At 42.4% G+C, this 13,062-nt stretch overlaps 1 protein-coding gene and 1 long non-coding RNA gene across 2 annotated transcripts in view; one reads left to right on the top strand and one right to left on the bottom strand.

Annotated features, from left to right (window-relative positions):
* Nucleotides 1-13,062, bottom strand: part of LOC309565261 — a 643,481-nt gene that overhangs the window by 549,662 nt on the left and 80,757 nt on the right. The window lies entirely within an intron of this gene.
* The window catches only part of HERPUD1 (homocysteine inducible ER protein with ubiquitin like domain 1), a 32,720-nt gene that overhangs the window by 16,659 nt on the left and 2,999 nt on the right, over nucleotides 1-13,062 (top strand). The window contains exons 2-7 of the mRNA XM_082270141.1: nucleotides 1,194-1,271; nucleotides 1,379-1,423; nucleotides 2,938-3,056; nucleotides 3,157-3,255; nucleotides 5,217-5,555; nucleotides 10,795-10,900. Of these exons, the coding sequence (XP_082126267.1) occupies nucleotides 1,194-1,271; nucleotides 1,379-1,423; nucleotides 2,938-3,056; nucleotides 3,157-3,255; nucleotides 5,217-5,555; nucleotides 10,795-10,900 (786 nt within the window). The remainder of the gene's footprint in view (nucleotides 1-1,193; nucleotides 1,272-1,378; nucleotides 1,424-2,937; nucleotides 3,057-3,156; nucleotides 3,256-5,216; nucleotides 5,556-10,794; nucleotides 10,901-13,062) is intronic.

Raw genomic sequence — 13,062 nt, 5'->3', positions numbered from 1 at the left:
GAGGAGAAGACAGCGGAAGACCCCCGGAGAGGAGAAGACAAGAAGGGCGGACAGCAAAAGAGCAGAAGACCCTCGGAGAGAAGACAGCAGAAGACCCCCGGAGAGAAGAAGACAGCAGAAGACCCCGGAGAGGAGAAGACAAGAAGGGCGGACAGCAAAAGAGCAGAAGACCCTCGGAGAGGAGAAGACCCCCGGAGAGGACAAGAGCCGGATGAAGATTTTTAATAAATTTTCCAAAACGTCTCCTGTCGTCATTTCCATACACTGCATTTTATGGGGTGAATGAGTAGGGGTACAGTGTACCCCATACCCATTCACATAGGGAGGGGGTCCGGGATCGGGGCCCCCCTTGTTAAAGGGGGCCTCCAGATTCCGATGAGCCCCCTGCCCGCAGACCCCCACAACCACCGGCCAGGGTTGTGGGGATGAGGCCCTTGTCCTCATCAACATGGGGGCAAGGTGCTTTGAGGTGCGGGGTGCAGAGCCCCCCCCTGCCCCAAAGCACCCACACCCCCCCCATGTTGAGGGTGTGGCCTGGTATGATCCAGGGGGGGTGGGGCCGCTCGCTCGTCCCCTCCCCTTTCCTGGCATGCCGGACTGCATGCTCGGATAAGGGTCTGGTATGGATTTTGGGGGGGACCCCACGCCGTTTTTTCGGCGCGGGGCTACCCTCAAATTCCATACCAGATCCGAAGGGCCTGGTTTGGAACCTGGGGGGGAACCCCACGCCGTTTTTTTCCCCATTTTGGCGTGGAGTTCCCCCTCAAGATTCTCACAGTGCAGGTCGCACCGCAAGTCGGATCACCCTGATCCGACCTGCGGTGTGACTTCCATTCAAATCAATAGGCTCCCATAGGGAACCATTGATTTTGAATGGAAGAAAAAAAACGTATAACGTGGCTTAACGCACGTTAAGCAACGTTATGGAGCCTTATGGAGCCTTTAGCAGCGTCAGACGTTTTTTGCAGCTTGACGCTGGAGCTCCTGAACCCACAGTTTCTGGGTTTTTTTTGGAGCTGTAAAACGCCTATGCCACTTGGAGCTCCTAAAAGCTCTATGTGTGCATGAGGCCATAGAATAACATGGATGGGCGTTCTGCAGCTGCAAAAAAAACGTCTGACGCTGCTAACAGCAGCTGTAAAAACGTCCAGTGTGCATGAGGCCTTACTGATTTCATGCTTTTTGTTTTGCAGATGGAACAAGACCAGAGGCTGATCTACTCAGGAAAACTGCTCCCTGACCATCTGAAGCTAAGCGATGTCCTTTCCAAGGTAACCATTCCAGCACAGATTATTAATCATTAAATAAACAGCGTTTTGTGATAAGTATTGCTGGTATTGACGTGTGCTTTAATGTAAACATATTTTTTGCATTCCAGGAGAACAGACACGTGTTGCACCTTGTGTTCTCTATGAGGAACCAGGTACGTTTTTCTGGACCTCTGAGGTATCAGTCACATAGATTTAGAACCCGAATGCTTTGTTTTATCTACTACATGGAGTGTATACAGGGGAGGGTTGAAGGTCACGCTGTTCTAGCATTTCCTTCATGTTGTTCCTGTTTACTGTGCAGGGTACAGGCAGCCATTCTGCAAGCCAGACATGCTAGTAATATATTATAATGTTCTGTAAACATTTACTATCTGTGTACCCAGAGGCTTTTGTTTTGGAACATTCAGGGCTTTATTCTCTAACGCTAGCCATTGATGATTTGAATTGTTTTCTATTAGTCAGCAAGCTGATTTAAAAAAAAAAAATAATAATAATAATGGATTCCTGCATCTGCGCACATTCAAGGTGGATGAAGGAATCCTCCGTGATGCGTTGTATTCTGACAGTGGAACTCCTCTACTGTCAGAATAAACTAATTCTGAGTTGCTAAGGCCTGTGCTGGTAATTGACACTGGAAAAAAATACAGTTGCAGGTCCAGTTCACTTCTGATTTCTTCATTGTTGCCAGTCAAGCCCTGATGAAGTGGGCATTCTTGGACCCTCGAAACGTGTTGGCTACTTTTTGGATTGCACCCCTGACTCTTATTGGAATAAAATTGTATCTGGACCTCTTAGTGGTGTGGCGCTTCAAATTAAATTCTAGTTGGAATACACGGATTAGTGCTGCAACCCATTGGCTGCATGTGCTGATTGAACACAAATTTTCCAGTATTGCCATTTGAGAGGAGTTATATAGTTACATAGGAGTTCAATATTAGCTCTTCTTGAACATGAAAGATCAATCCGAAAATCACCATGGACCTGCTGAGTTTCAATTCTATCTATGGCCAGCTTACCCAGCCTAACCAGCCTTTCTCAATCTCTTCATCCAGGAGTAACCTTGAAATAATTTTCAAGTCTTAGGGGGAACCTATGCTAAAACCAATATGAGAGTCATTGAAGAATGCCCCCAGATAATTGGTGTTATGCTGCTGCTCCGCCAAGTGGCATTTGTCCCCAAACTATGCAGACAATGTCAGATGGGAGGTCAGCCAGGGACTCCTAGCAACCTTGGGAGGAACCCTAGAGTTCCATGGAAACTTTCTTGGGAATGGCTGCTCGAATTCACCTTCAGTCATTTTGTTTAAACATTTCTCACCTGGTGCCCCTGTGGCTTTATATAGCAAATCCAGCTGTGACCTTTTGCTTACTGTGTGGTTGTGTCAAGGCCAAATGGCTTGCAGTGGGATTTTCAAGGCTTCAGATATTACAAGAAGCCATTAAAATACTTGCTGGCATATTGGCTAGACTTGTACCCAGATTATGGACAATGAACCAGTAAAATCTGGTTTGTATATAGTACTCATTGCACTTTGCACAACGTTCTTGCTCTGCTGGGTTTGGAGTGTAAAATATTTATGAAAATCTCTTTAGGCTGTGTGCCAACAATGATTGCACAACACAGGGTGGTTCCTGTATGTAACCTTCATGTATATCTTGTCTCTAGGCTGCAGAATACAAGTCACCGCCAAGCAGTACAACACAGCCTGCTGCTTCTCAGACAGATGGTGTTAGACAGAGGAATTCATCACAGAATGTTCCATCAGCACAAGACAACACACCCAGGTATGCATGGCCACATACAATTGACATTGCTTGCATAATCCAGCAGTGCATTTACCATTATATATGTTGTATAGTGTACTCATGTAGAATTTCTTTGCAGGCCTCAAGCAGCAAGTCCAACGCTCTCTCCCTACTCTATGTACAGCCCTCAGCAGATTCTGTGGTATCAGATGTACGCCAGACAGTACTACATGCAATAGTAAGTTTCCTATTGCTAGGCCATCGTAAACTGTATATGAGTAGAATGTCAGAGTAACATATGCCACCAGTGAACACTTAATGAGGCAAGTCAGTTTATATTGTACGCTGAATTGAGCAGTATATAAGCAGTCAGTATAGTACTGGTGTCACCCATGTTTCAGGGCTCCGGTTAGAGTCACTGTCTTTTGTCTGGAGCCTGTTCACACCCTTTTTCAATTTTACAGCACTGCATAATATGGAGATACCCTATAAAAAAAATGGGATGATTTGCATACCACAGGAGGATCAATCCTCTGATTCACCAACCTGTCTGGGTGAACAGGTGTGACTATCTTGCAATTCAGTTGTACTACTTGTACATCTGGTATTGTATGTATTTATCAGTATTAATATACTACAGCTGTGTGTAAACAAGAGAATCCTTTAAAGACTTAAAGAACTTCTCCTTTGATAAAGTTGTCCTTTAACCGGTTGCCGACTGCGCACAGTATATTTACTGCGGCAGTCAGCCCCGGCCAGGCAGAGTGACGTAGGTCTACGTCGCTCGCCTGTCACTGCTATTAGAGCCAATAGCGGGTGAGCGCGCACTCGGCTCGTTCAGGGAGGAGTGCGGGCGTGTGACCGGCGGACCCGATGTCCGCCGGTCACTCGCTGATCGTCGGTACAGCGGGAGAAAGGCAGGCTGCTTATGTAAACAAACCGCCTGTCATTCTCCCCTGTGTAAAAATGGAGATCAGACGGTTCTACTATGTAGAACCGTTGATCTTTGTTTTTACACCAATAGCATTGTCCCACTACAGTTAGAATCATGCCCCTAGGACACACTTAACCCCTCCCTGTCCAATACAGTTAACCCCTTCCCTGCCAGTGTAATTTTTGCAGTAACAGTGCATATATATAGCACTGATTACTGCAGTAATGTCACTGGTAACCCCAAAAGTGTCAAAAATGTCAGTCAAGGGTCCGATCTGTCCGCCGCAATGTCGCAGTACCGCAAAAAAAAATCGCAGATCGCCGCCATTACTCGTTAAAAAAAAAACACCAAAAATGACAAAAATCTTTCCCTTTGTTAGTAAACGCGATAACTTTTGCGCAAACCAATTAAAATACACTTTTTGCGTTTTTGTTTACCAAACATATGTAGCATAAAACAATTTGGCCGAAAATGTTAAAAAATTTAGATTTTTAAATTTTTTTGGGGGGGGAATTTCATATAAAAAAAAGAGAAATATTATTATTTTTGCAAAAATTACGCTCTTTTTTTGTTTATAGCTCATGATGAAAAAATCGCACAGGTGATCAAATACCACTAAAAGAAAGCTCTGTTTGTGGGAAAAAAAGGATGTGAAATTTCGTTTAGGTACAGCGTCGCACGACCGCGCAATTGTCCGTTAAAGTCACGCAGTAAAAAATCGCAAAAAACCCCCTGGTCAGGAAGGGGGTAAAATCTTCCGGGGCTTAAGTGGTTAATGAGACCCGCCCTCCCTGATCAAGTGACCTTACTGTTGACGTAGACCTGGCCAGCTCTCTATTATTCTACGTTTGTTGTGGCATGCACTTAACTAAGAGCCATCTGGGTTCATGTCAGCAGTAAGATCACTGAATTGGGGCTGAAGGTAATGGCACCCAGGCTGCCTGCATTCAGGAGGTGGGGGCTTATGAACATAGTGGTGTGTTTTTTTTTTTTTTTTTTATTACTACTACTTCTATGTCATACACACAGTTTCCATTTCTTTCCCGAATAGATTTGTTAAATGCAGAGTCTGTTCATTATCCATTAGTAGGATAATTAATGGATTAGTGCTAGGCAGATTTTAGGGATATTTGTTGCCAGGCCCACCTTAAAACAGCCACCTGCTGTTGACAGTGAGAGGTCCTTTTATTAATATAATGGGTTGGATATGACCACCTGTATTGTGTATAGAACATATGAATAATAACTCTTCTGTCATCCTCTAGCTACGCTGCAGCTGCTGCCACCACCACGTCTCCCTCTCAGAGAAGACAGGAACTTCCAGTTGTGCCCCCTGCTGCTCCAGACCCGCTTCCTCATCCTTTCCCAGCTGCCAACCAGGCCCCCAACCCTGACGTTCAAGCCCCTGTAAATCCTGTAGCCAATCAGAACTTGCGTATGAATGCACAAGGAGGAGTGGTGGAGGAAGAAGATGAGGTGAACAGAGACTGGTTGGACTGGGTGTACACTGCCGCACGCTTCTCAATCTTTCTCAGTATACTGTATTTCTACTCCAGCCTCAGCCGTTTCATGATGGTCCTCGGTGCCATGATCGTAATGTATCTGTAAGTGTCTTAGTCGATGTCTGTTCTTATATGAAGGCATGCTTATATGAAGGCATGCATTAAATTATTTCTTGTGAAGGCAATAATTAGTAGTTATACCTTAGAGCAGTGATGGCAAACCTTGGCACTCCAGAGGTTTTGGAACGACATTTCCCATGATGCTCAACTATACTGCAGAGTGCATGAGCATTATGGTAAATGTAGTTCCAAAACCTCTGGGGTGCCAAGGTTCCCCATCACTGCCTTAGAGTATACCTAAAGGCAACAATTGTTTCTTCGATTTAGAGTGCTGAAGGGTCAATCTCTCTGTCACTGGGAATGAAAGTGAGGCTAAATACAAAATCAAAATGCTTTTGATATACCTTAAAGGGATTGTAAAGGCATTAGGTTTTTTATCCTAATGCTTTCTATGCGTTAAGATAAAAAACCTTGTGTGCAGCAGCCCCCTTCAGCCCCCCTTAATACCTGCGCCCGTCTTTATCCAGCGATTTTGCAGGAGTGTCTCAGCTGCTTCCCCTCTTTATTGGCAGAGACAGCAGTGCGGCGCGAATGGCGCTCCCGCTGCTCAAATCATTGGCTTCGGCTCAATAAAAATCATTCAGCCACGTGACTCCGTGTCTGAATGGAAGTATAACATGTTTTTTTTTTTTTTCTTAAATGAGACATTACATTCACTTTAATGTTTAAGTTTTCTTTGTCTATGCTCTTTTTGTTTTTATTATAATACAACCAAAAACAAATTTGCCCATGGGACTTTAGATGAGGCTACACACTCACACACATTGTACCATAAAATTCAAATAATTTAATTTGACAATATTGAAAATGGTAAGTACATACAATAAAAACATGTTGGACTGATCAGTGGTATCCATTGCAAAAAATACAAACAATATTATAAAATATGCAATAGCAGTGTGGATCTGCATTCAATGCGTATATAACCATATGTTGAACATGACAGATTGTAGTAACCTTGTACTGTACTGACGCGTTTCGCGAAATATGATTCGCTTCTTCAGAGTGGGTTTCTATCATGTATCTACAAAGTAAAAAATGTTATCAGTATTACAACATGTGTCTGTACAGAGTGTTCAATGTGAAAAGGAGCAAACATGAGGGCTCCATACTCACTGAGTCAGTTTCAGCATGAAAGCGTTGGATACGCTGGTCCATAAAAACGTCTAACCCGGGAGCTGTGGGGGAAACTCCAGTGGACACGGGGATCGTATGGAGAGCAGGATGAAAATTACCAGAGTGTATGTCCGTATACCTGTGTTAGGTTGGAGAAATCAACCCAAAGAGCCAATCAGTGATGATTGTGTGAGGGTAGTGTATATATAATTTTATATATATATATTTTTATACATATATATTAGTGTAAAAAATATTGGAATATATATTGAAAATAGTGATTGGGCATGGGTGATCCTAATGGTCTAAAAAATGCACAAGGGTTGGTATGAATTAGGGCAACATTAGTGTCCACAGCCAAGGTGTTACTGGTAAAAAAATTGGGGAATGCAATCTCACACTGTGGCTTCCCCGCACTTTTCATGGCAGTACATGGCGTTGGGGGACACTCCGGATGCCGTCGGGGGTTCCTTTGGTACAAGCAGGATATCACCATCCACACCCTCTGGTAATGCATTCCCCAATTTTTTCCACGTTTCCACCCAAAATGTTTTTGTACTTGTTTACTATTTGACATTCACACATTTTATAATTTTTTCGTTTTTACCCAATCCCCCTCACCTTTACCAGTAACACCTTGGCTGTGGACACTAATGTTGCCCTAATTCATACCAACCCTTGTGCATTTTTTAGACCATTAGGACCAGCGTATCCAACGCTTTCATGCTGAAACTGACTCAGTGAGTATGGAGCCCTCATGTTTGCTCCTTTTCACATTGAACACTCTGTACAGACACATGTTGTAATACTGATAAAATTTTTTACTTTGTAGATACATGATAGAAACCCACTCTGAAGAAGCGAATCATATTTCGCGAAACGCGTCAGTACAGTACACGGTTACTACAATCTGTCATGTTCAACATATGGTTATATACGCATTGAATGCAGATCCACACTGCTATTGCATATTTTATAATATTGTTTGTATTTTTTTGCAATGGATACCACTGATCAGTCCAACATGTTTTTATTGTATGTACTTACCATTTTCAATATTGTCAAATTAAATTATTTGAATTTTATGGTACAATGTGTGTGAGTGTGTAGCCTCATCTAAAGTCCCATGGGCAAATTTGTTTTTGGTTGTATTATGCATACTTTTTGGGATGGAGGCACGCTACTCAGTTGGTCGATCCAGGTCACACCCCTTGTTTTTTGTTTTTATTTGTTTAACCAGAAGTAAGGCCCTTCCTGGTTTGTATTTAGACTCTTTTAAAACATGTTAGCAGTTAAGCTATAGGCTTTGCAGGGGTTGTGCATACAAGTTTTCGAATTTGAAACATGGAAGTGTTGGGATTTTATGGGTCATCAAATTGTGACTGTTAAAATTGCCTATATTTAATAACAATGTAGGGCCCAACGTATACTCTTGAGGTATTGCTTTACATAATTTTGGGTTTACAGATTAAGGAAAAGAGAAAATGAGATGACTTGATTTTCAGGAGCTAATGGTGTACTTGTTTGCTATGCAGAATTTTTTAAAGCGGAAATAAACTCACAGAAATAATCACCTCATTCAAGCTATGTGGTGGTTAAGTAACTCCATGGCCAATGTTGTTCAAAAGGGTATGAAATAGTAGAATAATTATATCAAGCTTCTCTCTTACATTAACCACCACCTTCCCAAGCCTATTCTGACTCTTCGCTCCTACATGTAAAAATCTACTTTTTTTTTTTGCTAGAAAATTACTTAGAACCCCCAAACATTATAGACACTATAGAATAAAATGGTGTATGTTGCAATTTTTTTTGTCACACAGTATTTGCGCAGCGGTTTTTCGAACGCAATTTTTTGGGTAAAAAAATCACCAAAACAGTAAAGTTAGCCCATTTTTTTTTTGTATATTATATAAGAAGTTATACTGAGTAAATAGATACCTAACATGTCACGCTTTAAAAGTGTGTCTGCCCATGGAATGCGGAAAACTAGGTGCTTAAAATTCTCCAAATGCGACGCTTTTAATGCCTTTACAGGTTACCAGGTTAGAGTTGTACAGAAGGTCTGGTGCTAGAATTATTGCTCTCGCTCTGACATCCGCGACAATACCTCACGTGTGGTGCGATCTCCGTTTACAAAATGCGTGCGGGAGTATGCGTTCACATTTGTGCATAAGCTCGGTGGGACAGGGGAGCTTTACATTTTTTATTAAAAAAAAATTACACCTTTTTTTTTTCTTTCGTAATGTTATTGCTATCACAATGGATAAACAGCATTCCTTGTGACCACGTGGGTCGTGACAGGTTCTCTTTATGGAGAGATTTGGGGTCTATTAGACCCCAAATCTCTCCTAGCCCCCCATGCAGCCGATCAGACTGAGATCAGTCCAATCGGATTCTTCTCTGGCCTCTGGTGGCAAGGTAAATAAAGGGGCGCAACTGGAAGTGAGGAATACTCATTGCTCCCGGTTTCCAGGATTACAGAGAGGGGAATGACGTCAGTTTCTCTCCTCTGTACCAGGCAGCCATCGCCACCAGACGCATCACTCCCAGCCTCCACGATGAGACAGGAGAGGCGGGAGGGGGGTGGGAACCCCTTCCGCCACCCGCAGAAGTGATCGAGTGTCTTAATTAGCCACTCAGATCACTTCTCCAAAAAAGAATGACCAGGTGAACATAAATATATATGGAATGATGCCTGTAGGCACCCATGATCTCAGTATAACCACTGAACCCCCAAGGACGTACAGGTATGTACATTTGGGGGAAGTGGTTAAAAGCTAAAACATTATTGAAGAAAGAGAATACATTCCATTAAATGAGTTCAGGGTTGAAAAACATTGAACATGCTCCTGTGAATAGGTGGAAAGCACTTTGGTCTTTCCTGGAGAACCTTTTTAAGAGCCGATATAAAGAGGTTCCCTTCAGCGGTAATATTTAGAGGAAACCTTTGCCTTTGTTCGGACTTACTCCTTTTACTTTTTGTCTTATGCATATAGAAATAGGCAGCACTACACTACAATCGCTGTAGTTCCATTTAACAACTTATTTTTTAACCCTTTTGTCATAAGTTGACACTGAAAAAATCCAGTTAGGCAGGGCCATTTATAAAGATAAACTAGATCCTATCTCTGCTATTGTACATGGATTTGTATGAGAATAAGGTTTACGGGAAAGAGAAAATAACTTGGATACCATCAACAGATACAGAGAAAGCAGGCTGGACAGGAGTAACGCTTCCTTCCTCTAATATTACCGGAAATATATAAACTGGAGTTTCCCTTCTAATAATGACCAGGGTGACCTCTGATCTTCATAAATCGGTGTCTAATGTAAAACATAGAGGCTTCTCACTATAGTAACACAAACCTCAACAATTGGTCAATACAACCTATCCAGATTCATTTTAAAAGCATCTGAAAACTAAACGTATCTCTAAACCTTATAGCGGGAGTAAGCCCATCAATTTCCCAGTTTCAAATTTTCTCTGCTTCCAAGTTTTCAGCCTCTCGATTGGCCGGTCGGGAAAATTTGTCATCTTGCACATTGTCGCGGCAATCCATCATTTTGACACAATGGAAATGTGCTGGGAAAGCACGCTGAGCATGTGCAGCTCAGTGTGCATTTATTGGAAGACTGAGCACGCAGATCATATTGCAAATACTACAAACACAAAAAATAAATGGATTTGGACTCTTTATTTTTATTTTTTTGTGTTTGTAGCATTTTAATTTGTGGAGAGCCCCCCACCCGATTTAAAGTTTAGAGTTCACATATACAGACCTAGTAGGATTGGATGTGGTTTTTGTAAGTATTATTGCACAAGAGACATAGTATGTCCCTATTGCAATAAAGAGCTGCTTGCTTGCAGTTTTTTTTATTAGGTTTAGTTCCACTTTAAGTGTTATCTTACTCTGTATTCTGGTTGCTGTTTGCCCTGTATAGTAAGTGCTGAAAAAGTCCTTCAAAGGCTCCTGCAGTCTCTTTAGCATACATGATTTTTAAGGACAAAATAGTTTTGTGTCTGACATTTAATTTGTCTTTTGATTGCGTGTCAATTGTGAGAACCAACCTTTTCCGTGCTAAGCATTTGTTTTTATTGTAGACACACAGCTGGATGGTTTCCATTTAGGCAAAGGCAACCTCAAGAAGCTGCAGTTGATCAGCCACAGGCTGCTGGAAATCAACAGGATCAAAATAACAACTTACAGGTGAGTTACTCAGGCTTGCTGACCCTGGGGACATGCTAATAGCTTCAATGCTAATTGGTTTTGTAGGGATAGTGGGCCACTGTTTTTTTTTTTTTTACATATGTGTTCGTGATATAGCTCTATTGTGAAAATACACCAAAAAAAAAACATTGATTGGTACACTATATTACCAAAAGTATTGGGGCGCCTGCCTTTACACGCACATGAACTTTAATGGCATTCCAGTCTTGGTCAGTAGGGTTCAATATTGAGTTGGTCCACCGTTTGCAGCTATAACAGCTTCAGCTCTTCTGGGACGGCTGTCCACAAGGTTTAGGAGTGTGACTATGGGAATTTTTGACCATTCTTCCAGAAGCGCATTTGTAGGGTCAGATACTGATGTTGGATGAGAAGGCCTGGCTAAGTCTCCACTCTAAATTATCCCAAAGGTGTTCTGTCAGTTTGAAGTCAAGACTCTGTGCAGGCCAGTCAAGTTCCTCCACCCCAAACTTGCTCATCCATGTGTTTATGATGGACTTGGTTTTCGCACTGGTGTGCAGTCATGTTGGAACAGTAAAGGGCCATCCCCAAACTGTTCCCATAAAGTTGGGAGCATGAAATTGTTCAAAACGTCTTGGTATGCTGACACCTTAAGAGTTCTCTTCACTGGAACTCGGGGGTTCCAACCTCTGAAAAATATCGCCACACCGTAATCCCCCTTCCAAATGATTTGGCCCGGTGCACAAAGCAAGGTCCATAGACATGGATAAGAAAGTTTGGGGTGTAGAAACTTGACTGGCCTACACAAGAGTCCTGACCTCAACCCAATAGAACACCTTTGGGATGAATTAGAGCAGATACTAAGAGCCAAGCCTTCTTGTCCACAATAGGGGCCTAACCTCACTAATGTGCTTCTGGAAGAATGGGCAAACATTCCCATTGACACACTCTTAAACCTTGTGGACAGCCTTCCCAGAAGAATTGAAACTCTTATAGCTGCAAACGGTGGCCAACTCAGTATTGAACCCTACAGACTAATGTAGGGATGCCATTAAATTTCATGTGCGTGTAAAGGCAGGCGTCCCAGTTAATTTGCTAATATAGTGTATGTCAGAAGTTGTCTAGCATTTACCCAATACTTCAAGCAACAGCTCGTTCTTGTATATTAAAATAGAGCAGCATGGTTCCTCCTCTTCGACTAGTGCATCTATAGGAAGCTGTTTCTTACCAGGGCTCCTTGTCTTTGTCCATTGACACATAGTGTAGCTTGGCCCCACCCCCTTGTCACAGAATTTGATCTGTCAAGATCAATCAGCCCAGTGAGGGGGGGGGGGGGGGAGACAAAGTCAGGAGAGTTGCTACACTCATGCACAGTACTGGTATGAGATCAGGTAAGTAAGTATAAAGGAGGGGGGACTGTAGGGACACATGCAGCACGTGGAAGGCTTTTTACTGTAAAGTGTTACTAAACCCACAACAGTAAAATCTGTCTATAGATGCAGAATAGCATGCTTGTTATACTCGCTGTGTAACTTAATTTGCATTGTGTAAAAAGGCTGTGTGATCCTGTATGCACAGATCCTCCCCCTCCTGCAAGTTCACTCTGGACAAGTCCAGATAAGCACAGTAAGTTTAGTTCAGCTGCACATGCTCAGTTTGGTCTCTCTTGCTCAGAGAATACTTCCTGGTTTTAGCTGAGCTATTCGGGTCACATGGTATTCGCATCACACATTTGGGCGTGTATACAGATCCTAAATGACCGCCCAGTAACTGAAAAAGAACACGATGGGTGGGATGTCACGTCTTGATTGATGGGTGATTTTTTTTTTTTTTTTTTCTTGGGAGGGTACATGTGATCAGCACAGGGCCAATCAGCACTGTCCAGACATGTTTAGACAGACTAGTAGGGTCTTGAAGCCTGATAGGACAATTGTGGGAGAAAGGAAAACTCCTACAATCTATCAGCACTCGCTGATACAAGTCACAAGATTGCTCTAATTGCTATATACAGCTGATGAGAGAAGGTATTTATCAGTTTATTTTTACTAAAATATGGGTATAGTTGCGCTAAAAAACTTAAAAGGTAAGCGATTGAACGCACAATAAAATAATTAACAAAGCAGCTACACTCAAATCATACACTGAGCATATGTATATAACAAAAAAGAAATAAAATATGTAGC

Source organism: Pelophylax lessonae (genome assembly GCF_965119305.1).
Source record: "Pelophylax lessonae genome assembly, chromosome: 10".
NCBI classification, from domain to species: domain Eukaryota; kingdom Metazoa; phylum Chordata; class Amphibia; order Anura; family Ranidae; genus Pelophylax; species Pelophylax lessonae.
Note: the sequence above shows the minus strand (reverse complement) of the source record. Positions and strands in the feature narration are given on the sequence as shown.